The sequence below is a fragment of the Coloeus monedula genome, assembly GCF_965178545.1.
Source record: "Coloeus monedula genome assembly, chromosome: 20".
In the NCBI taxonomy this organism is placed as follows: Eukaryota; Metazoa; Chordata; class Aves; order Passeriformes; family Corvidae; genus Coloeus; species Coloeus monedula.
The window spans coordinates 3884680-3910006 of record NC_138800.1 but is presented as its reverse complement, the minus strand read 5'-3'; the positions used below and the strand labels follow the sequence as shown (position 1 = coordinate 3910006).

At 45.1% G+C, this 25327-nt stretch overlaps 3 protein-coding genes across 10 annotated transcripts in view; 1 reads left to right on the top strand and 2 right to left on the bottom strand.

Moving 5' to 3' along the window:
- ZZEF1 (zinc finger ZZ-type and EF-hand domain containing 1) overlaps window positions 1-13854 on the bottom strand; it is a 56203-nt gene extending 42349 nt beyond the window's left edge. For all 5 annotated transcript variants that reach the window (XR_014226985.1, XM_082294417.1, XM_082294418.1 and 2 more), the window contains exons 1-9: window positions 13428-13854; window positions 9128-9272; window positions 7904-8098; window positions 6852-7023; window positions 5240-5439; window positions 3984-4194; window positions 2372-2488; window positions 1979-2157; window positions 860-958 (exon numbers count right to left, since the gene is read on the bottom strand). Coding sequence is in view for 4 of the 5 variants with exons in the window: in XM_082294417.1 (XP_082150543.1) it covers window positions 860-958; window positions 1979-2157; window positions 2372-2488; window positions 3984-4194; window positions 5240-5439; window positions 6852-7023; window positions 7904-8098; window positions 9128-9272; window positions 13428-13763 (1654 nt within the window). In the remaining variant the exon portion in view is untranslated. The remainder of the gene's footprint in view (window positions 1-859; window positions 959-1978; window positions 2158-2371; window positions 2489-3983; window positions 4195-5239; window positions 5440-6851; window positions 7024-7903; window positions 8099-9127; window positions 9273-13427) is intronic.
- Window positions 13855-14042: 188 nt separating this feature from the next.
- On the top strand, window positions 14043-19264 carry CYB5D2 (cytochrome b5 domain containing 2). The gene is made up of 4 exons (XM_082294844.1): window positions 14043-15006; window positions 15380-15520; window positions 16155-16341; window positions 17975-19264. Exons 1-4 carry the CDS (start codon window positions 14784-14786, stop codon window positions 18186-18188), a joined length of 765 nt encoding a protein of 254 aa, XP_082150970.1. The 5' UTR covers window positions 14043-14783; the 3' UTR covers window positions 18189-19264.
- ANKFY1 (ankyrin repeat and FYVE domain containing 1) overlaps window positions 18159-25327 on the bottom strand; it is a 35104-nt gene continuing 27935 nt past the window's right edge. For 2 of the 4 annotated variants that reach the window (XM_082294843.1, XM_082294842.1), the window contains one exon: window positions 20323-24788. In XM_082294843.1, coding sequence (XP_082150969.1) covers window positions 24656-24788 — 133 coding nt within the window. In that variant the 3' untranslated portion in view covers window positions 20323-24655. Of the gene's footprint in view, window positions 18279-19245; window positions 24789-25327 lie in introns of those variants that run through there. The other 2 variants (XM_082294840.1, XM_082294841.1) reach the window with 2 other exon arrangements.

Genomic DNA, 25327 nt, shown 5'->3' with positions numbered 1-25327 from the left:
TTGGGCACTGCAATATCTACAGCAGTTTCAAAAATATTTTCTCATTGAAGTTTATTAGTAATTCCCAAATATTACTTTGGTTTGTGGCTCTATTCACTGAACTCAGTGACTAGTCCCCCAAACTATGACCCACAAAACAACAGAAGACAAGTCACAAAATAACTAAAGAATGAACTCAAATAATACACATGAACAAACAGAGGGGTAAAAAAAGCATTTAGAATGTGCCTGATTTTCTGTCACAATGGCTTTCATTTACCAGTAGCACTGCACAAGACAATAAACCATTTAAAAAAAAAAAGATTAGGTGGCATTTCACTTAAAAAAGAGGTCAAGAAACACGAATCTCTTTGTTTAGGTAGTATCCAGTACATAAAAGCATTGCATTAACAAAGAGGGGCTTTAAGGGAGAATTAATAGGCATGTGCAGTGAGAATTTCAATGATTTCTACAAACCCTCTCCTCAACAATATTTGGGAAACTAACAGTGATTCAGGACTTCAGCCCACAAAGTGTGCTCTTGTAGAATATTCTCATTGCTGACTTCCACGTAGAATATCAATAATTCTCTCCAAAATCCAATCTTTTTGTTTGGTTAGCTTATTTTGACAATAAACTGGTTTATGAGAAATCCACAGTGCTGCAAAATCGAATTTATATAATGTCTTGGTTTTGTTTGTTAGTTTGCCTTTTTTTAATTACAGATCTTCTACAGCATAGAACTATAAAGAACCAAATATATATAAGTAGATATGGAACAGCACCACAGCATTTTTAACAATCACTATGTTTGGTGGAATTGTCTAACTTAAACGATTTTATGATTCTAATATTATGGATTTTAAGTCCAGGTTCTTACCATCCCCAGTCCACGGCTCTACAAGGAGGTTTTCAGGCCCTGATTTATCCTCTTTTCCCTTTACATCACATGCTTGCAGAGTGAGTCGTAAAGGCTTTCCTAAGTAAAAAAATCCACAGGTTTATCAAAGTCATTTAAAATGGTAAAATACATTTTCCAAACCTCTTCATACAGGAAAAAAAATGCAAAAAATTATGATATTATGAGATTTTTTACCACTGTCAGACCCAAAATAGGGGAGGGAAACTGGAATATGAGAAATACATTCTTCTAAAGTAGTTAGAGTTCTAGATACAGACAGAAGGACAATGAAAATCATGACAATTCACGTTCCTTCAACTGTTGCCACACTTTGGAACTCCCAGTCCATGAAATACCACTTGTCTTACAAAAGGCATTAGCTACTCTGGGGAAAATGAACTAATATTCAAAACTTTCAAAAGTAAACACTGATAATTATAAAGTAATTCATGTGCTCTTTGGCACAAGACAAGAAGTACTGACAAAACATACTAAAAGGCAATAAAGGGTAAAATTCTTCATGAGAGACTAATGAGAATCTCAGAAGTTGATACTGAGAAAATACAGCTAATACAGCAAAATCACCACCTGGTGCCAGACCATGAACAGCTCTACACTCATGACACTCAGATTACAAAAACTTAATTTTAACTCATCTTATAACAGTGAAAAAAAAAAAACCATAAAGAGATGCTATTGACATTACATTTAAAATGCATCTTAAATTTCTACATGCCTGCAAGAGAGAGCACTCACTGAGGATCACTCACACAAACAAATGTCTTCTGGAAGAATAAAAATATTTGCAGTCATTTGCCTTTTAAGCAACACAAACACCATCATCACCATCCTGATTCAGGTGCCATGATCTACAAAGTTCATGTTTTTTCTCTTGAGAAGATCTCACTTGGTTTAACTCTTTGATCATGGAAAGCTGATCAATCACCAGCTTTTTGGGCAGTTCAGCTGCTAGCTTGTGATTTCAGTGACAGTTTTTAATTTAGATTTGGATAATTCTAAATCCCAACAAGTGGAAGAACTCAAAGCTGTGTATTTTCTTAAGCATGTACAGTAAAGGATCCAGGATTGTTCCATTACCGTATTTATAGAGCAGGTTCTGTCTGACTGCTGCCATGGAAGAGATAAGAGAGGAAGCCTTGTATGGAGTGTCCAGATGATCAGTGATGGCACAAAGGGAACTCAGCACTTTGGCAACACTCCCCCGGGCTAAGGCAAAGGCCAGGAGTGTCAGCTCCACCTCTGGAGTAGTACAACAACTGTGAAGGAAAACAACAACAGCATGAAAAGAAAATTTGGGACATTTTGTTTTTCAGTAAAGACAAGCTGCCACAGAATCTCTCGGGTGCCTGTTTCTTGAAGTATTTGTATTTTTCAAGATACTTAAAAAAGAGCATGTGGGTAAAGATGTAAAAGCTTTGATTTACAGACTCTTCTAAACCACTTCCCACTGCATCAACCACATAAGCTCACCTTGTTATTCTGATAAGGAAGCTATCTACTTCTTCCAAAACATTCGGTGATAAGAAGCTTGAAAAATCTGTGGAGCCTGGTGTTAGGGATAGAGGTGGCATGTGCTGCAGTGCTTTCCTAGGAAAAAACGAAACATAATGTCAGGAAGCCAGGCAGAATTGGAGAAAACAGCTTCCTAAAGTGAATTAGACGTTTGAATCTTCATGCTTTGTGTGGGCAGGTCTCTGCAAATTGCTTCTGAGTGCACAAAATCTATTTACACTGAGAATCTCTTCAAAGGGGAACAACAGTATTGCATTCTAGGCAGGGAAAGTTTAATGACTGCTGGGTAATCTTGAATCTAGTCTCAGTCACAGATTTAATGAGACAAACGTATCAAGGAGTTTTGAATTAAATCTGTGACAGCATTAGAAATAGCTTAGTGTCCAAGCACTGTGCCATTTTAATTTGGTCTCGAATTGAGCAAGAGCCTATGAATAAAGGGAAAATTGATTTGAAATTCCCTCAGAAGAATTAGAGAAACTAAGAGAGACACTTGTTAGCTCTAATCAGAATTTTTCTGGATTTCCAAAGATAATGTGATAACCCCTGAAATTAGGAATTCTTAAGCAGTTTCACCGAAGTTATTCTATCCAATACTAAAGTTATCCCATCCAGTACTAAAGTTTGGGGGTTTTGCTTTATAATTCTAAACACTGAATCTAATTCCTGAAAGCATGATTTTAGTCAGGATTTCTCCTTCATAATTTTTTAATGCTTTATTAGCTCAGTGTTCATTTTATATTTCTAAAAAATATCTAAACTTGACCAAAACTGAAGGTTCTCAGTTTCAGCAAAGCCTGCAACTATGGGCCTGTCTCAGGTGTAAGCACGCATGACGTTATCTAAACTTTAAAGAGATTTCACAGATGACATAAATTAAAAGATAGGCTTAGTGGACTTTAGCCTACAGGATTCATCAACCTAATGACAGCCCTGCTCTTCAGTGTGGTGACATCGTGCTAACTGAGCTCTATAAAAGCTGATGTGGGTGTGGAGAGGTTTTATTAGGATTCCAATCCTTCAAGTCATCGAGCAGAAGTGTTTGGCAATCAAACAAGGAAACGTTACACAGAAAATGGTCAATCACAAGCAAACATTTGCACGGAGATGGTGCATATACTCAACTATATCCCCATAAAATGCATGACAAGGCATCACATGAGCAGAACTCTGCTAAAAATTAAGCTAAATTAAGCTTCAGTCCTAAGGGGAAGATGTTAATTTTATTGGTTATTAATACTGGACAAGAAAAATTAATTAATTTTAGGCTGCTCAAAGTCATTACAAATGCATAGGTGAAAAATCTATATTCCAGTGTCCATTCAGTCATGGTTTAACAACTAGATTAGATGAAACAGCCAGGAGAATTACAGTTGTCCTAGTACATGCAAATGGATAGAAGAAAAACATCAAAAATCTGAACAATGAGATAGAAAAAGATGTTTAAACACCTTAACGGCAGGAGTGGAAACCAGTTACAGACAGCAGACTGCCCACTAAAGCCAGAAGTGCTTTTTTTAAAAAATTAAGAAGTAGATAAAATCACCCCCCATGTAAGTTTGGTACTTACTGAGTATTTTGTAAAATGGTGTGAACGAATGCTGGGTTTGTTTCCATGGAAGCTGTCACCAGAGAGGTCAGCAGGGACCAGTACCAGATGGCCGAGGCGTCGCACACGGACACTCCCACCTTCTTCACTCGCTGGTAGCCCACAGCCCGCAGCCCGTGGATTCTGGTGTCACATCCATCGCTAAGGCAACGCTTGATGTTTATCTGTACATCTGTCAAAACACAAAATAGAATTTTCTTCCCATTTCTTCTGCTAGATTAGAGCTAGAAGGATCCAGATATTCCAAACATTAAATTAGTGCAGGACCTCTTAGAAAAGTAACGGCAGATATGGAACAGCACTGCCTGATACAGACAACCACACACGCTGTGCACCGTCTGATCTGGAAAATTTAGCCTTTGCATAAATAGCCTGTGGATCCATTACAGATGCTATGGCTAGAAACTAGGAAAAATTGTAATAAAATATCCTCAAAGTAGAAAATACATTGTAGATTGTTTGACCAGTACCTTCCTACCTACATACATAAGAAATGCCTTCAAAGCAAGTGGCTGTGGACATAATAGGGAAAAGGAGCAAAGCCTAAAAGCAAAGTTTAAAGTTACATAAAAATTTTCACACAAATTCTTGACCATTTTGCACAGATGGTATTATCCTGACTACTTTTGAGGAACAACATTCTTCCTGCCCACTTCTGTGGCACTGAAACCTCCCCTCAGAGAAAAGCATCTTTTGGAACTGAAGGGACAAAATTCCTGAAGCTGCAGAAACCATCTTAGGAAGGAGCAGCTTTTCTTGATTGATTCCAGTATAGCACCCACAGAGCTACCAGACTCAAAAATAACACTATTTAAAAGCGTAAAACCTGCCTTACATTGGATGAACTTCAGAGTTCCAGCACCAAAAAAGCAGATTTTTTTGCTAGATACTATCAGCCAACATATGCTTTCACTCCTCAAGTAAGGATATTTTAAAACTGCCCCATGTCTTCACATTGAGAGGCTAAAACTGTGTCTTTAGTTATTTTTCTCTTCAACCCTTAGCCCACGTTACAGAGGCCACGAGAAAGGCTCGGAAGACTCTCTTACAGGCTAGAAATTAAACTAGAATCAAAACAATTTCTCTGACCCAAGGACAAGGTCCAAAGTGTCACCCCTGGTGACTGACACTGCAGCACATCTCTCCATCATCTACCCAAGCTTTCACCTTCCAAAAAGCACCAAACCAGTATCCCAATGGTATCTTTATTGACTCACACATCTGACTAATGTTAGCGTTTTCCAACAGTGTTACGTAGCCAGTGATATTGCTTGGAATGTGAACATCTCGGACCTCCTGGAGACTGCTGGCATTCCTTCCCACTGCCACTGTGACTTGCTGTGGCATGTAACTCTGGTCATTAGCTGCCACTGCAATGGACAGGTGTCTCAAAACCACATCTGGTTTCATCTTTAAACTGCAAAGCAAAGAGGATAAAACAGTTCTTGCAAAGAGAAGGTAAGACAAGCACTGTGCTTTTATTATATATTATATGTATGTATATATAATAGGTATTATATTATTGTTCACTCATTTTCCACCTCTACAAACACAAATACATCCTCTGAAATTTACCTAATGCTTCACAGGTGTTCTTAACCCCATACCATGGTGAACAAGTTAAAAAATTTTGATTTAGAAAACAGTTGCTTCTGAGAGACTGTAGAATTTTCTATTTATATTTTCAACTGAGAATTCGTTCCACAGGAATAAAAATGCAGCATCAATAATGGTCAAAATGAGATTTTTTTTTTTTTTTTTTTTTTTTTTTAAGCACACATTCTTAGACGCTAAACATTTCTGTTTCATTGAGCATTTCTGTTTCATGGAACTTCTTGGACAGTGGCAAAGTGTTTCTATTCAAGTACCAACCACTGCATCTCTATTACAGCTTGGAAAGTTTCACCACACCACAAGGCTGTGTGTCACCACAGCAGATAAAGGCACTTCACAGGTGACCTTTTATTTGGTGGTCAGGCTTTTATATTTTAAGCAGCCATTAGTGACTTCTGCTTTTACCTGTATTCATACGTCACTCACTAATTCCAGTTGTTTTCAATTAAACCTGTATTGGGTTTGTGTGACAAGGTTTTAGCAGTGGGGGGCTACAGGGTGTGAGAAGTTGCTGGAGGCTGGACCTGTGGGGAGAGCAGCCTGCACTGGAGGAGGTCTGCTGGCAGGATTTGTGATCCCATGGAGGACCTATGCTGGAGCAGCCTCTTCCTGAAGGACTGATCCCCACAGGGGCCATTCACTTAAGGTCTGGACTTGATGATCCTTCCAACTCAGAATATTCTGATTCTGTAACTGCACGCCATGGGAAGGACCCACACTGGAGCAGTTTGAGGGGGAATGTCTCCCATGGAAGGGACCCCACGCTGGTGTGGGGGAAGGGTGTGAGCAGTCCTGCCCCTGAGGAGGAAGGAGTGGCAGAGCTGGCATGTGATGAAGGGACTGCAGCCCACATTCCCCATCCCCCTGCGCCTCTGGAGGGGAGGAGATAACTTCTCTTCCGTTTTTCTCTAAGCCTGGGAAGAAAGTGGGGGGGAAGGGGGAAGATCTGGTTTTGTTTCTCCTTACTCCACTCTGTTTTACTAAATTGAACTAAATTCTCCAAGTCGAGTCTGTTTTGCCTGTGATGGAGCTGCTGAGAGAGCTCTCCCTGCCCTTGACCCAAGAGCCTTTTGTCACATTTTCTCTCCCCTGCCCAGCTGAGGAGGGGAGTCATGGAGCAGCCTTGGGGACACCTGGCATCCAGCCAGGATCAATCCACCACAACACCCCACTGGCTGTCAATCTCAGGACTCACAGCCCCAGCCCTAAGCTCACCGTATCCAGTGGGATCGAGCACTCCCATCTGACTGCCAGAAGGAGGAAGTTTCTCCATTTGTCATCTTGTCGATATCGGCGGAATTGGAGGAGGTTTCGATGTGTGTGTAGCACTTTGTGACAGATTTCAGTTTGTCTGACTCCTGATTACCATTCAGATCACCGGGGTATTCTGCAAAGAAATCACTCAGAACATTCTTCTTTGGCCTGTTTTGAGAATTGTTATACCTTTGTAAGAACTATCTCACACAAATTAACTTGTTGGCACAGAACACAGCCCCTGAAGGACTGTTTCTGACAGAAACCAGGAGATAGCAAAGTTTCATTTCAGATGAAATTGCAATAATCTCCACCTATCACTCTCAGTATAAAAACACCTCCATTCCCTTGAGTTCAATAGCCTTTATCTATCCCTTTCATTACTTGCCTCACCAGTGCTTTATTATTCTTATACCCAAAAACAAACAAATGAAAGGGAAAAGTAAATTATGGTGGAGAAAACTTCAATTCATGTATTCTAGGGAAGGGACAAAGCAGTCTCTTTCCCAAGTAACTTGATCTATTTCAATAGAAGTACAGAAATCCGAAAATATCTAATCAAGCTGTGAAGAAAAGGAGCCCTCGCTGCAGAGACCAGGCCAGTCCCATCAGAGATACAGTAAAAGATTCACCACCTCCAGTCCAAAATGATAAAGTATCTTTTAATACTGAACAGTCAACTTCAGAAAACATTCCCCTTCACATGGAAACTAAGTTTCCAGCAACTAGTAGAGACTGAATAAAGAATACCACAAATGAGTAACCATCGATTGTGAAACAGGCCAGGAGAAAGATAAGAACATTCCAGAGTGTTACTCAGATTGCTGTGTAGTTCAGAAATTAATTTATGTGTTTCAAAAACCAACAAAAATCCATAGAAGCATGCAGATCAACTTTATAAAACATCAGGCCTGTTGGAGGTAACATAGCAAAGAAAGCTTTTTATCCCTAATCTCTTTTTCAAAGCCATGGTTACACTACCCTCCTGAAAAAAAAGGGAAGACATCGCCTACCTCTCTCTTTCAGGAGAAGTCGATCCAAAGAATCCTTCAGCACAGACGAGCGCATGGTGCAGATGTTGTTGAAGTATTCCAGCACTGGGTAAGGGATGGCAGTACTGGAAATGCGGTTCCGGTGCAAGAATCTCAGGATCATTGAGGCATGAAGGCCCAGGCGCTCCTTCGATTCAGAAAATATATCAATAAACCCTAGAAAGAGACATTATTTCCTTGGGACCACAATGCAAGAAGGATATAAAACTATGAGAGAGTGTAGCTCAAGTCTGCAAACCTCTACAGCAGGGAAAAGTGCAGGCAAATATTGTTGCCAGTGACCTGACATGCCTGAAGGAGTTGAAAACAATTACCAAAAATCTTATGTTTACTTTGCTGCCCCAAACCCTTACCTTCAAAATCTAAGGGAAACAGATGCTACTTGGTTAACGAGCTCAGGTGTTTGCATCACTCACCCTGAGCTACACTGAGCCTCTCCCTTTGGCACTGTGGATTATTCCCAAAGAGGTGCCTAATGCTCTCCATCAACGTGGTGAGAAACGTCAGCTTCCTGAACAGTGGTACTCTGAATCCCAGAGCATTTACATGCATAGAACAGTACTCTCTAAGTGCTCTCCTCTGACTTATCTGTAGCCAATTCTAGTGTTTCTTGTCTGATCCTTTAAGGCAAATCCCCTTTAGCCACTTATCATCAAAAGCTTGAAAGGAAAGCCAGTAACTGATACTTATCCCAGAAATCAAATTCTGCAAACTGACACTTTCTGAACTATAAACCATAAAACCTGAATTACGTTTTATCAGGATTTCAAACACTGAATAACAGTGTAATAATAATAATACTAAAATATGTGACTCATGCCCTGGAACAGACTCCATGGAGGATTTATTCCTCCAGTTACCAAGTGCATTAGCTGGGTACTCACAAAAATTCTGCAAAGAACACTTTTCTGTCTGTGAAATAAACCAAACAGGGATAAGACACTTCCCCAGTGACACAGAGAAGGAAACAGAGGCCATTTGTGAATGAAGTTCTGCATGTAATGCTGGGAAATTTTTAATTTACAGCAACTCCACTTGCTTGACACTAGAGAACCAAGAACCTTCTGGAGGATGGTTTTGATAAGATTAGGATAAGCAATGCTATTAAAGCAATTTATTGAAGCAGCACCCCTTCTATAGGGCAGGGCTTGGGAAACCCTTTCCTCCACCACTCTGCCCTCATACCTGGCACCAGTGAACAAGCTTGCAGTTGCCTGATTACATGGCTCAGCTCCCCCTGAAGATTTGCTCCACTAGAATTCTTGAGAGCCTCCAGCATATTCTCCACATCTACAGTGCCATCTCCTTCAGCATCAAATTGTGCAAAGGCCTGAAGGGCAACAAAAAAGGAAATTTATTTCAGCATATTTCCTTAAAGCAGAAATTCAAGGTATTTCACAGAAACCAGAGCAATAAACATTGTAACACTATTGAAACAAAATCAAAAGACTCCACTTTCCAAAGTACTGAATTCACGGTAACAGGAAGCAGCCTGGCTGGAAATCTGCAGTGTTTAGCAAGTTTGAAGGTATTTGCACTGCCTTCCTATAAAAGTCAACTGGAGTCATGCTTAGGTGGAGACAGCCCATCATATATGCCAGTGAATCAGCAGGATCCATCCACGGACAGCTGGGACTGTGAGGAAGGTGCTCACAAAACACCAAAAAGCTCCTCAGTTTAAGGGTGGTTTGGTTCCAGAAGCCACACCTTCGATTACTCATCACTGCTGCATCCCTCTCTCACTGCATCCACTCAAATTCCTTCAGGGTTTACATATTTTCTTTATTTAAGAAATAGTCCTAAGAACAGTAATATTTTTTCAATTGGATTTTCCTTCCATAAACTGTTCTCCTACACAAAATACCAGTTTAATATAGTTTGTCTAAGTATCTGTGAAAACAGTGGAGAGAGTTAGAATTTTTTTTATTGAAGAGAACCACTGGCAGTTTTATTAACTTTGACCTTAATAAAATTTTTAATATAAAAAGTTATGTTGAGCATGTACAAAAAGTAACTCACACAGCATTTCAAACTTCGAACTAACAAAAGTACAAGGTATTTTTATTCAGCTGAGCCTATAAAACAGAACTAAGCTCATAAATGTCACTTGCTTTAACTAGCCAATGCAGAGAACTCATGATCCAGTGACACACTACTATTAAAAATCTGGCTATATTTTCACAATCAGATTTAATTTTGAAACAAACTTCTGTTTAATTGCTAAAAAAATGGAACTTGTTCCAAGAGAGAAATGCAGTATTTCAGGAGCATCCATCTTTTCATATAAATTAGGAATGCACTTACAAAAGATATTTCCTTACAAGCAGGACTTGAGTCTCACAGCCCTGAACTTTGTATTTCAAGTTCAGCCACACAAGCCAAGTAAATTTGGTCTCTAACAACAGATGATCTCACAAGTGTCTGAGTCAAGGGATCTCTGCTGCTCAGGAGGAAGTTCCTGCTTCAATTTCTTGGTTTGTTACCTGATTATCAAACTTGATGGACCATTAACAGTGCTATCCTAAAGACCAGTAACCCGAAATGATCAGCTCAAAATAACCTGCCAATTAACCATGACATAATTACACCAGTAAAATGAGAGCAAAGGCCTCAGAAGACAACAGAATTGAAACACAGCGTTTTAGCTGACTAAAGCTCTCATGGCACTTCTGTGGCACAGAGCTGAATTTCAGCTTGGAAGCTTTATAAAGACGTCTTATACACACAGCTGAACCCAAGCTAATAATGATCACCCTTAAAAAGTTATTTTGAGTGGCAAAACTGGTGCTGAACATCCAGCAGGCACCACAGCCAGTCCAGCCCGGACACTGGGCTGATCCCGAAACAAAAAGCCACCACCTCTGCTTGAGGACAACAAGCCAGAGGGAATTAATTCTAACAGACATAACTCAGTTGCCAAAACAATTCAATGTACAGTTTCACACCACACCATTCTCACCATTTTTCTTCAGATTTGAAGTCGAACTGCACAATTACTAAACTACAAATTGAACAAGTTTTGTGATGTTACTGGTGACAATAAAACACAAGGCAACAAGGCTGGATCTGCTGACACCTACTTTAAACCAATTTTTTATACTCTCAGGTAAGAAGGGATTACTACATATATGCTTTTCTTCACATCTTAATGCAGTATTTTGTTATTTTATTTTTAAGCTCTTCCTATGATCTCAGGAGATTGCACCAAACCTAGAACTCTAAAATTATTTTTGACTGTTCAGTATAACTTAAACTCTGTATTTGACAAAAAACATACACAATTTCCACTGCTGTCCTGTGTAATGGGGGAAAAAAAATAAAGTGGGGGGAAAAAACTGGAGCATCAACCTGTACTCAAAGAATTTTTGAGTTTGTGTGCAGGACTGGGACATGATACAAATTCAGCAGCTCATCCTACTCCTAAATAAAAGCAGTAACTCCACACAGTTCAACCCTGAACGTGAAGAAGCATGTAAGAAACATCTTTCTTAGGAAATGATGGGTGAGAGGATTGCTTGGAAATATGGCACATGGAAAAATCAGCCCCTCATCTCACAGCTCAGGAGCTGGATGGCACAACAAAGTATCTGAAAGGTGACTTGGGAGAACTTTGTATCTCGCCCTCTGCTCTCAGTAGAACTGCAGCATTAATGTTGCCAGCCAAAGCTGGATACATGACATGACAACTACTGAAGCAGTACTCAGAAGGATTCAAAGGTTCAGTTTATCTAGAGAACAGATTTTGCGTTTAAACATTGCTCATAAAGCATTTGAAGCCTGTGCTCAATGCCCTGCACTGAGAACAGAGAAACTGAAAGGGCAGATCAAATCCTGGGCTGTTCCAGACAGGGTTCTATAAACATTAAAAAGTGAAACCTATTGACCTGCCAGCCCCAAACTGACTCCTCATCAGTGTAAAACACACCCAGGAAAGCTCAAATACCACAGCTCATGGGTTAGTGCCAGCTACAGAAACTATGACACCAAGGTTTTCCACAGAACTCTCAACATCTCGACTTTGCGGGACAGACCAGATGTGACCACATATCCGCGCCATGGTAAATCCTGTGACAAGCATTTTCCCCACTCCCTAGAGCAGGAAATGAAACCAAAACAAATAGATTCTTCATGCAGAGGAGGACGTGACATACAGACAACCCTCAAAATATTTCTGCAGCCCGCAAAGCTCAGCTGTTTGTGCCAACAGAAAGAACCCCAATGGACTAATTTCATCCTTGCTGTTGTTACAAATGAAGATGTGTTTGTTACCGGCTCTTCTTGAAAAGGACTGGAAGTGGAGGCAGTAGTTTACCAAGCTGCTTAAACCAGTCTGGTAGAAACACACCTATCTGTACAGGAAAATGAATCTCCTCCCAGTTTCCAGGAGCCTTGTTCACCTGTCAGCACTGATTTGAGGCGCGTGTGAGTGATTTAACAGTTTACACAGTTATTCTGCTACTCGGGAGCAAAACAAAGACAGCAGGAAGTGACTGCTGAGCCTCAGGAACTGCTTGCACTAAGGAATTCAGACACAGCCACTTTCTCAAGTGAGTGTGGAATTCCCAGCAGGGTATTCTGCTGCATTTTGGACTGCTACAGAGCAAAGCTAAAGCTTAAGTGTTCTAGATATTAAATTCTCCATATCCTTTCCCACAGAAGGGGAAAACTGGAAATCCCACCGGAGAGGAAACTACTCTCTTCTACCCTTAAAAGCTGCCCTTAACACCTTCTGGCTGTGGAAGGGGATCTCTGTTACACTACTTTCTTGCAAGTTTCCCAAAAGTTCTACTTTACAATAAAAGAGATACTTGACAATTTCACTGCTAGTTTTAAAAAGCTCCAGTAAAATTAAGCGTGGTAAACTTTGACTTGCTGATAACGCTAGTAAGTATCAAGAGGAATTACTCAGGCAGAATTTCCTACCTGTGTTCTCACCACACCTGTGCTCTCAGCTCCTTCAGCAGTAGCAACAGCAGAAATACTGCTGTAAACACCAATTTTATTCATAAGTGGCTGCTCAGCATGATCACTGATAAGTCACATAAGTTTTAAAGGGATATCTGGTAGCTGACAGGCTGCATATCAACTGCAGCAGCCGCTTTTCCAACCTTGTGCAGAACCCTCTGGCCTGGCCTCTCCCCAGGTACCAGGACGGGGTCTCCAGGGTCGTGTGGATGGCCACGGAGCCGGTGCCACCGCCCACACCGAGGGTTCGGGGAGACCGACCCCCAGCAGCACCCCGGCGCTTTCCCTGCCTCCCTTCCCCCGATCCCGACCACCCTCCCGGCCCGGACAGGCGGATCCCTGTAGGGGAATCCCATCCCTGGAAGTGTCCTCGGCTAGGCTGGACGGCGCTCTGAGCAACCCGGTCTACTGGAAGGTGTCCCTGCCCGAGAGAGGGGGTGGAAGGAGATGGTCTTCAAGGTCCCTCCCTGCCCAAGCCATTCCACGCTCCCTGCGGACGGCGCTTCCTGCCGGCTCTCACCTCCTCGCTCTCCCCGCGGGACCCGGCCGCCAGCCGGGACACGCTCTCCAGCACCTCGCAGAACTGCTCCAGGCTCACGGCCTCGTCGCCGCGGCTCAGCCGCTCCTCCAGCCATCGCACCAGCGCGCTGTGGTGCCGCGACACGAGCGGCTCGGGCAGGGCCGCCTCCCGCAGCCGCGCCGTGGCCTCCCGCAGCCGGGCCTGCTCCAGCAGCACCTCGGCCGGCGGCAGCGCCGGCACGGCCGCGCCGGGTTGGGGCGCGCCGGCCGCCCCCTCCATGCCCTCTTCGGCACCCTCCTCCTCCTCCTCGCTGCTGTGGCTCACCGCCGTCCCCATGAGCCGCTCGGGAGCCCCTCGCAGCCGCCGCCGGTGCCGGTGCCGCCGCTCCCGCCGGTCCCCGCCCGGCCCGGCCCGCCTTAGTCAGCAACTTCCCGCCCGCCGCACCTGTCAGCGCGGGGCCGCCACACCGCCGTAAAGCGGCACCCGCGCCACACCGCCGCAAAGCGCCACACCGCCGCAAAGCGCCGCCCCGGTGCCGCAAAGCGCCGCCCCGCCAGCCGCTGTGGCCGCACGGGGAGCGAGGGAGCGGCTGCGGAGGAACCGGCGGGGGCGGCCAGGAGAGACTGCGGGACATGGGCCTGGCTGCGTGGAGGAGACGTAGAGGGGGTTTCATTAATTCATAGAAATATTTCCAAGGGGTGCCAAGAGGGCGGTGCCAAACTCTCTTCAGTGGTGCGCAGTGACCGGATAAAGAGTAACGGCCGTGAACACATTTCACCTCAACTCGAGAAAAACTTCTTTACGTGAGTGTGGCAGAGCACTGGGACCGACTTGCCCAGGGAGGGCATGAGAGTCTCCCTCTTTGGAGAAATTCCAAACCCACTCGGACCTTCCTGTGTCACCTGCTCCAGGTGACCCTGCCTTATCAGGGGTTTCGACCGGGTGATTTCCAGAGGGCACCAACAACCCTAAAGATTCTGTGATTCTGAGAAGGTCTTTAGGAATGACATCATTAAGAAGAAACTTTTCCTTGTCAGGGTGCTGAGGCCCTGGCCCAGGTTGCCCAGAGAAGCTGTGGCTGCCCCATCCCTGGAAGTGTTCGAGGCCGGGTTGGACGGGGCTTGGAGCAACCCGGGATCGTGGCAGGTGTCCCTGCGCAGGGCAGGGGCTGGAAGGAAGGAAGGAGATGAGCTTTATGGGCCCTTCCAGCCCGAACCGTTCCATGGCCGCTGCCACGCTGCCGTAAAGTGCGCCCTCGGGCCGGCCATCCTGCGCACGCGGCGCCGGCCGTGGTTGGCCGCCACGCTGCCGTGCGGCGAGAAAACGGTCGTGCAAGCGTCGTGGTGTCGCGGCGCGATGTGGCGGGGCGCGGCCGCGGGACTGCTGTGCCTGGCCGCCGCCTGCCTCTTGCGCCACGGGTTCGAGCCCCGCGCCCGCCTGCTCAGCGCGGCGGAGCTGCGCCGCTACCGGGGGGCACCGGGCGAGCCCGGGCTCTACCTCGCCCTGTTGGGACGGGTCTTCGATGTGGAGCGGGGCCGCAAGCACTATGGGCCCGGCGGCGCGTACAGCAGGCTCGCAGGTACCTCTGGTGGGGCGGGGAGGGGCTGGGTGTGGGCCTGGCATGGCGTGGCTGGGGAGGGGATCCTCCCCGGGCTGGGGAATTCAGCCCGTGGCTGGGGTGTGTCTGTGTGTGTGTGATCGGGTCTCACCCCTGACTAGGGGGTTCACTCCGTGCCTGGCGGTCGCACCCCCGGCTGGGAGGAGGGAGGGCTCACCCCGTGTTTGGGGAGCCCACTGCATGGCTGGGGTCGCACCCCGGGCTGCGGGATTCACTCCATGCCTGGGGGCTCATTCTGTGGCCGGGAGGGTTCGTCCCCTGGCTGTGGAATTCACTCTGTGACTGAGGAATTCACCCTGTGGCTGGGGGGGTCTCGCCACCCCCTGCCCCGCAGGCAGAGATGCCACCAGAGCGTTTGCCAGCGGCGACTTCACCCCGTCGGGGCTGGTGGACAACGTGTCAGGGCTGTCGCCCCCGGAGCTGCTCTCCATCCACAGCTGGTTGAGCTTCTACCGCGACAACTACGACCCCGTGGGTGCGTGTCGCGGTGGGTGCGTGTCGCGGGGTGGGCTCACACAAGGGACACACAGGTGGATGGTGGGAGGTCCAGGGCAGGTTTCACCTACAGGGTGCCACCACGGTAAGGGGCTCCCAGCTGTGCCCAGCGTCCTGAACCTTGTGGGGCCCAGCTGGAGCTGCAGCCACACCAGATCTTCGAGGTCTGCTTCCCTCCAAGGGAAAGTTTAATAGTTTTCCCACCTGGCTGTTGCCCTGCTTTGATTGTCTCTGCCGAGCAAAAAGCATGGAGCCAGCCAGAAAGCACCAGGACTTGGGAGACTATAGGAGCAGCAGTGCAAGGAAACTGCTTTGGGGAAGGAGGTGCATGGGTGGGAAAGGCTTCTGGGTTGTGCAGCTGAAACTGGCTTTGGTTTGCAGATCTTTAATGAGACTGTGCTTAAGCTTACCCTGCATGAATTTATTAATATGGGTAAATTGCTGTGTGCTCCATGGGGTTGAAGGGATGTAAGCTCAGCTGGGTTCTAAAATTGGGCCATGGTGACATCTCATTTTATTTTTGTCTTAAAATAACAAATTAAAAATAAAACCCCACCAGAATGATGCATTTTCCTTGCCTAGAAACACTGGTCTTAATTGATCTCCTCTCCCAGGGAAGCTGGTGGGCAGATTCTACGATGAAAATGGGGCACCAACAGAAGCCCTGAGGGAGGTTGAGGCTGCCATTGAGGAAGCTCTCAAATTCCAAGCAGAAACTGAGCAGAAGAAGCAGCAGTTCCCACCCTGCAACTCTGAATGGAGCTCCACTAAAGGCACCCGGTTCTGGTGCTCCAGACAGAGGTAAACTTGTACCCGTTGGAGGAGAGCATTCCTGTCCTTTTTGGGTGCCCTGTGCTTTGTTCATGCCTCTCCTGGCAGGAGGGGTGTGGGAAGCTGTCCTGGCTCCTGCAGCCACTGCACTCCATAGGTAGCTGAGGTCTGTGACCTGGCACAGTGCACAGTGGTGCTGCCAGGGCTGGAATATGCCAGGCATGGACTTTGTCCCTGTCTAAATTCATAGGGTTGTTCAGGTGGGAAGAGCCCTCTGAGACCACCAAGTCCAACCATTCCCTCAGCACTGCCAAGGCCAGCACTAACCTGTGTCCCCAAGTGCCACATCCACACAGCTTTTAAATCCCTGCAGGGATGAGGACTTCACCACTGCCCTGAGCAGCTGTGCCAGTGCCTGACCACCCTTTCCATAAAGACATTTTCCCCAATATCCAATCTAAACCTCCCCTGGCACAACTTGAGGCTGTTTCCTCTTACCCTGTCCCTTGTTCCCTGGGAGTAGAGCTTAACCTTCACCTGGCTCTAAACTCCTGTCATGGAGTTGTAGAGAGTGAGAAGGTCCCCCCTGAACCTCCTTTTCTCCAGGCTGAACCTCTTCTGTAACACTGGAATCAAAGAATTTGCCACATGTGCACGTGATCCTCCTGTTCTCAGCAAAACAGGACAGAATTCCCAGTAGGACTGGGATTCAAACAGGTTCTGTCACCTATCAGAAATACAAGCATTAACTTGTATTTTTCAGACAGTTTCAGAGCCTGATACCACAACATTTTCACTTAAACCACATAAAAATGAGGTTAAGCTTTGGATAGTCATTTCCTACTTACTTTCCTGTTAGTAGTTATCTCTCAGCTCAGGGACTATTTTGCTTGAAGGTGAAATCATTTCACAGACCACACTGCAAAATGCTTGGGTTTCATGTCAGCCCACCAGCAGCACTGTGTACCCCAGGGATCTGCTTCTCTGTGTGACTGAGCTTGGGGACAGCCTTGGGACCAGGTGTCATGTGGCAGTGACTTGTGTAAGAGGCTTAAAAGCTGCAGTGGTTGGGGAACAGGCAGGATTTGGCCCCCAGAGAGACACTTAGACATTAAGAGACATGATGAATTAGCTGGGGAAGTACTTTTTCTTTTGCCCCAGTTCTCAAAATCACTGTGTTTAGTCAAGGCACAGAAGGCCTAGAAGAGCCTGGTCTAGTGGAAGGTGTCCCTGCCTATGCATGGGGTGGACTGGATGATCTTTAAGGTCCCTTCCAACCCAAGCCCCTGTGATTCTGTGAAGATGTGTGGTCATCTGTGAGCAATTCGGTACCTCCAGAAAAGGCATTTTGCTGTGCTACAGAAGGCTGTGATTCCTTTTCCAGCAATGGATGCATGGAATGCAGAAGCTGGTCACTCTCAAAATGGCAGAGCCTGTAGCAGCAGTGATGAAACCAGGTTCAGGCCACAGGTTTCTGAAGCACAGCCAATAAGAAGGTTATCAGCTGTGGGATGGTGGCTGCTGGGAGCAAAGTCTACCTCAGTGAGTGTATTGTTAGTTCTAGTTTTCCCATATTGTCTTAGTTGTTTTCTAAGGATTCTCTATTGCCTGGAAGCATTGTCATGGGTTTGAATTGTAATTTATTTTCATTTTCCATTCCTAGTGGGGGAGTGCACAGAGACTGGGCCGGAGTCCCTCGGAAGCTGTACCGCCCTGGCTCGCAGGGGCATCGCTGTGTGTGTGTGAGGAGCACAGGTCCCCCCTGGGGCCAGCCAGACTCCTCCCAGCACAGCGACAGAGGGGACCTGGATAACCCTCACCTGGAGCAGTATGAGGGCTGCCATCCCCTGGCTGAGCAGTGTGTCCTCACGGGCTGATTGCAGGCGCTGCATTCCAGGGCAGGGAGAGTCCTGCGGTGAAACGTTGCACTTTGGGAGAGCAGCTCCAGTTCCATCCCTTCCACCTGTCTGTGCAAAGGGAGCAATAACAATCTCATGTTATTTGTGATGCTTTTTAAAGTATGGAGATGGAGTTGAGAGAAGGGGGAAACACTTCAGCCAGGTTAGCGGCTAAAAATTCAAGTAACAGGATGCTTGCTTTATTTCTATGGTATTTTTACACCTGGCAACAAACTGTAAGATGCAGAGCCTGAATTGTATTTTAGAACTGCTTTCTTGTGCAGTCAGGAGATGGATGTTTGTGTGCACAGTGGTGGCACAATGTGCTGTGGTTTAAGGCAGCGAGGTCAGTGAGCACAGGAGCTGCTGCAGCATCACTGCCCACAGTTCATGCACAGTCCTCAGGTCCTGCTGCAGGGCAGTGCTGATGCTCCTTTCCCAGGCACCTGACTCACTCCAAAGAGTTTAAAGGTAGCAGGGAGAACCCTGAATTTCTTCTGCAATTAAGATACACAGTATCTAGGAACTTGTGCAGTTTAGTTATACACAAGCTTTATCAAATTCTTGGAGTAGAGAAGGCAAAGGCCAGAGCTGTATTTCCTCATTCAGTGTTTGCATTAGATACTGTGCCAAGATATTGAAGCCACCTGTGAGGATTGCTGTTTGATACTGACCTCGCCCCCCTGGTCTGTGATTCACCACTTTCAAACTGCTCTCATCAGGAATGAGTAGTTCTAAATAGCTTTTTTTGTTGTTGTTGCCTGGGTGGCAACACAACCATCCTACTGTAATCTGGCTCCTGTTTCCATTCTGGTATAAGACTTGCTGCCATCTGGTCTGTGCCTGTCAGATTATAACCTGAGCTGAATGTGCCCTCACAAGACCCAGCTCCTTTAAAATCCATATTTACTGTATCAGAGCTGGCAGAATTCAGCAATATGAGTGACTCCCAGAAATGCAGGGCAGATTATTACCATTTCTGGGTGGGGCTAAAAGGGAGGAAGGAATACCTGCACAGGGTTCAGGCACTACAAACCTCAAGCTGCAGGGAAGCAGTTGCTGGTTTTAATGGAATCTGCTGTTAAAATCAGTTTTGGTGTAGCCAAGCTTTGAAAGAGACACGCAGATCATGGTCCAGTGGTGGCACAGGTCCCTGCTGAGCTGTGGTCAGCTCTTCTCCTTAAGGCAGTTGTCACCTATGTATAAGCAGCTGGAAAGAGTATATAAACTGATTTTTAGCTACCATCACCTCTAAAGAGACGCCCAGAATCTAAGTGATTAGTTAGTTAATTGGCAAGTTTACACGAGGTACCATTCACTCCCTTGCAATAGGACAGGTGACAGCACTTCTCTCTGATAAAAGCTTAGAGGATGCTACAGCTGCCAGGGCCGAAGCCATACAGCAGTTTAAATGTACATGTTTGCACATGCTTGTTGTAACATTGCAGGGGGGTTGTGGTTTTGGTTTGGGGGTTTTTTACCTAATCATCATCCTGAAGAGAAGCTCTTCCAGACACTGCCCTGCTGTGCCAGCTCTTAGCACTCACAGGGAGAGTAGGATGTGTGGCAGAACCGAACCTCATTCCTGGGCTTGAGCCATCTTTGGGGGTGGAGTGAGCAACTCATTTCACACAATGCTGAAGATCAAGCTGTGTAAAAGGTGCAGGAAAGAGCCCCAAAGCAGCACTTCACTGCCTCCACAACTTTGGCCTTGACCACATTTAAAAAGACATCACCACTTTAACAAGAAATTGTAACCATCCCCCCAAATGATTGGCAAGTGCCTTTAAAAGAACTTTTAAGAGCTATTTAAAAGTTGCAGCAAATTCCAGACTATTAAATGCTGTAAGAAGTAGTTTGTGAGGGCAAACCAGTTCTAGTGAAGGTGGACCAGCTTGACCTTCTAAGCAAGTTTCATCTAGCTGTAATACTCAATCACTATGCAAATAGTGCTGAGGGGATGGTTTTGAGTGCAAGAGCTACACAAAAAAAATCAAATTAACTGCTGCAAAAAGGCAGGGCAGGAAGGTGGTGGTTTAAGTTAAAGTTGGTTGAAAACCACAAATATTCCTGGTTAGTGTTTGAAAATATGGGGGGGGGGAAGTGGGGGAAGAGTTTGTCTTGCACTTGGGAATGAGATATCCATTAAAGCAAACAAGGAGACACCCTCACTGACCTGAAGTGCTCCAAGACTACTGTACTTGTAACTCCAATTCAGCAGCTCAGCTGGATTCTCCCAAGGTGGAAAAGGGTGGGAAGAAAACAGTGACAGCTACAGAGGGCTCAGGTCACCACAGACAGTGCTCTAATAAAGCTTGCCATTCATCTGTACTTTAGTAAGTTTTATTAACAAAAGACTAATGCATCACAATCTCACCCAGAAGTCTTGGCTGGGTTTGCTGTTGCACTGAAGCTTTCCTTTTCCTCAACTGAAGCTGCAGGAGCTCTCTGCTCTCCCAGGGGGCTGAGCTGCCTCCAGAACACAACTGAGTGCACCAAGTGTTAATAACTTGAACTGATGAACTGCATGAACCAGCTCTGGCCCATGAGGAGCTCGGATTTGTTTCACAAGACTGATTATAGGTAAGTCTAGTATAAGGCATTTGAGATGACTACATGGTACAAACTAGAACACCAGACCTTGACAGCCAAAAGAACAGTTGTAGCAGTTCCACAACATGAAAATGAATACCTGGACTCATTTCAGAACAAAGAATAAAGTTGTTATGTCCAGTTGGATGTTGGATCCCTGGTTTTCTTCGTGGGTTGTAAGGATAGCTTGCAGAGGGGCAGCTGTCTCTACAGGAGCAGATACTTCCTTAGCAAGGTTTCACCTCACAATGCATCATCTAGTTCTGCATTTTATTACAAGTAGAATCATTACACAACAAAGTAATGCATATTGGAAAAATACATTTTTACAACGACTCCGGACAAACATTGCAGATAAAATGCCATTGTTCTAAGACTTCCTTTTCTACTTCACAGAGGGTATTAGAAGGTTCAGTTACTTCTGTCACTCATACAAGCTTTGATTTTTCTAAAGACAAGTTTGCTGCAGTGACCACCTCTGCTGGTTACAGAAAAAAAGAGGACTTGCCTATTAACATTTGATCTACAAAACAATCCAGCCTTGGCCTCCCATACTGTTACATGTTAGTTTATGAGCAGTTGGACAAGCTGTTATCTCCAGCAAGGGAAGTCATTAAGGCATCTGTCAGCTTGTAGCCAGCAACTTACTCTGCTCTGTTACCTTCAACAGCAACATTCTCACTCCACTCAGTGGTGTGAAACAGTGACTGCAACTTTTACAGACACAAAATTTCAGCCAGACCCCAGTTTGTGCTTGTGTAAGAGTGCTGGATGACTGCAATCAAAAGGAATCCAGTCTCAGAACAAAAAGCTACAGCATGAACCACCCAACTTCCCATGCGTCCCTGCTGAAGTGCCTGAAGCCTCGTGTGACAGCAGCACTTCCAGGGACACAGACTGATTTTCCATTTAACCTTTTGTTCAGTGCTTGGCAGACTTGAGTCTCGAGTTAATAGATACCACTAAAAAACAGCAGGGGTAAGAGGGGTGGGGGGTTTGGTCACAACTGTGTTATGCTACAGAAAGGGAAGAGCAGTTTGTTTAGAGTTAGAAATGTGATGACCACCACTACATTACCAATTGCTTCATTCACATTTGTACCCTGTAGTGGAGCATTGCCAGCAAAACTCCCAAAAAAGTCTCAGTGGTCTGAGAGTTCAGACCAACACTAGGCAGAGTGTGTGAGGAATTGAGTCCCACCAGTTGTCTGGCGGGGTCAGCTCAGCTCCTCAGCTGAACTAGAAAAGAACTAACTTGGGTTTTGGTTCAAGTTGTGAGCTTTTCCCCTTTAGCTCTGGCAGAAAGCTATTTAGAGTTAACTGGAAGGAAACTATCTCAAAGGCACTTTAAAAGGATCGAATTTGCTGAACTTAGTTGCTTTAAATTTAATGAACACCTCAGGCTGTACATTTAACAATAACCTTAACTTTCCTTTCAGACTTCAGTAAGAAAGCTGGGACAGTACTGGCTGTAAACAGCAAAGTGGGAGCACTACCAATGGTTTCCCAGATCTTTCCCAGAGTTTTACAGTTATAATCAACATCCTACTTTTCAGAAGACCAACTACCCAGCCTTAAACTTGCCATTCAGTTAAGCTGAATTTTCACCAGATCCACATTTTCCATCATTAAAAAACTTGCTTCATCTGTTAGAGCTGAGCTCCCTGTTCCTTTGCCCCTTCCATCAGAGAAGCCACTGAAAAAGTGATGTTTAAATGCTTTGGCAATTACATGCTGTGCAGTTTTCCAATCAGTTTGAAGCCCATAGGCTGTGGCCTTGGAAAACCCCTCCTCTGCACTGTCTTTCAGCATTCTGAGCACACTCTTACCCCTCTACATCCCTGCAGCTCCAAACCAAGAAGGAAAAACAACATGTTAGCATGGGACTACAGTCAAGACTTCATTCACCAAATGCACTTTCTCTCCATCGTTATCTTTCACTGCTAGAGAAGTGCAACCAGTGACACCCTGAAATATCAGAAGGCAATGGACCAGAAGTACAATGTTTCCATCATCTATTTCACTCAAAACCCCACAAACTGTAAATTGCAGTTAACTGACACCATTAATTACTGTAGCTAACATTACCTGACACCACTACTTTCCCTCATTCACCTGCAATATTATGCCAGAGATTCACCATTTGCTTTAGTAACTGTGTTAGAGACCAGCTGTGTTACCCAGAGCATTCTGTTGGAACATGACAGCAGCAGACATCAAACAGTGAGGCAAGCTTGTATTGTCATCCATTGTTCTTCCCTAGTGGTACAGGGGTGATTCCAGTTACAATATATGCATAGTGGAAGATGAAAGTGCAGATCAAGTGAGACTTGATGTGAAATTAATCATGCAAATGTCAGCAATTACACCCTCTCCTATCCTCTCCTTGTACAAGCTTGAGAAAAACTGAGCAAGTCTCCCATACCAGCAGCAGTCTGGTTCATCATCTCATCTTACTCTTTAAGATGAACAAGTCACTGCTCCAAACAGGGCAACACATCATCACCTGTCCATCCTGTTCACTGGAAGTAACAGTCATTAAAAAACGCACACCAATTCATGTAGTAAAGATGAGGAATGCTGAATTGAGTCTATACTAGCTTTATCTCTTAGAATAAAAACAGCCTTAACATGGCATGTAGTTTTGCTTAAGTACCCATTTTTTCTAGCTGAAGCCTTTGCCCACCAAAGCTGGTCTACCAGCCAAGTACTTTCGTGTTTACCTAGACAATGTGGTGGTAGGTTTCTACAGATTCAGCATGTTTAAGAGAGCACAACCAGCCTAGATTAAAATACTGCAGCTTAGTCCTAATAGGAAGCCTCCACATAACACTTCCATTCACCAGCAATCCTGCTGAAAATGGACCCAAGTTTAGTGTCTAGAGGTGCAGCACATTCTACACTGGTAAGGTTACTGACTCTCCCACAGCAGTTCAGGCTCCTTAAACCCAAGGAAAGTGCTACTCTCCCTCCTGGGATTCCTAATGCACTTCAGCATTTATTGCTGTACTGTGAGTTAGACTTCACCAGTTTTAGTGTTTCTCCTTTAGCACATGCTCAGGCCTCTCAGCAAACTCACGGTCATTTATACAAGTTCCATGAACTGGAAGGACCAACAACGTAAATATGAAAGTGCAACGAAGACTGACAGTTCCAGCAGGTATGAGCAAGAGCATTTCCTAAAACAATCTTGCACTTCTCTTGAACATGCTAAAGCTAATGAGTCGTTTGCTGAGGAGGTATCAAGACGTGGATCTGCAATTCTGACTGCTTCGCATCAGATGTTGTAAAGCTTTCTGTTACTGTAAGGCCACAATTCTTGAGCTATACTTAGAACTACCCCTGGGTCTGAAGAGTTTCTTGAACAGTGGTTGCAACAGCTCAGTTTAGCTTCACAAGAAGTCTTCTCTAGAGAAGGGGAACGTTTAAGACAAAGCAAAGAAAGATACCTGGTTACCCTGAAACTTAATGCCATCTCTACTAAGCAGCCTGAAAGCCACAGGACTTAATAGAGTTGCTCAGTGCAAAGCACCATGTCGAGGACAGACCTGTTTTATGCCGATTCAATCAGTATAAATTTCAGCTTCCATACCCCACTGCAACTAGAAGAGGGTCTAAATTCTTTTGTCACTTGGTTTCAACAATCCACTCTGATTCCTAGTGAAGTCTATCGCAGCCTGATACATTTACAGTCATACAAAATCATTTATACCAGAGTATATCATAACAGGGTCCTTAATTTGTTCAGTCTATTGCAGAAGACATGTATAGGCCTCCTCTTCCCTATCCCGAGGGCTTGTAAGCAGAGCTGCTGTCAGGTGCACTGACTGGGAATCCCTTTACTTCCAGAGCATACTAGGAGACTCCTCCCAGAGTCAGGACATCAAAGCAGATGTTGCAAACTCGAACTGGCTTGTTCAGATCAAATTTTATGATAGGAATCTCCTTTGTTGAGCACTTATGGCAGAGCAGGCGTCCACAGTGTCGGCTGTAGATAGAAGAGGGGTGGGAGAAAAGTGAATTCCCTCCTAGTGAACACCAGGATGTTACTGTTTGACATTCTTTATCAATGATAGCATCATTAAATACACACTAGCAATTGAAATGCTATGATTGTCTTGTATCTTCTGGTATTTGTCATGGAATAATTTACTCATGCCGACAGCACATGCTGGTTCTGTACTAGTGAGTCACCTGTTACTGCTTCAGCTGATGCACGTGGAGTTTCTCTGGCATACTGAGCTAAGAAGAATCTTAGCTTAACACCCCTCCAACCCAGCATGTTTTGTACAACTTCAGACTAGTTAAAAAAGGCAACTCTTATCTACACAAGAGCAGCTCATGTTCATCTTCAGCCATTTCCACACTACAAACAGCATCCCAAACCTGAGCTGTCAACACCTGCCCAAATCTGCCACCTGTTTTGGAGCAGGTCTTCCCACCACTGTGGTGGTGGTGTGCTCCCTCCTGCCTTTCCTGGGTAAGCCACAGCCCCAGCTGTTGCCCTCTGAACCTCATGCCTCCACA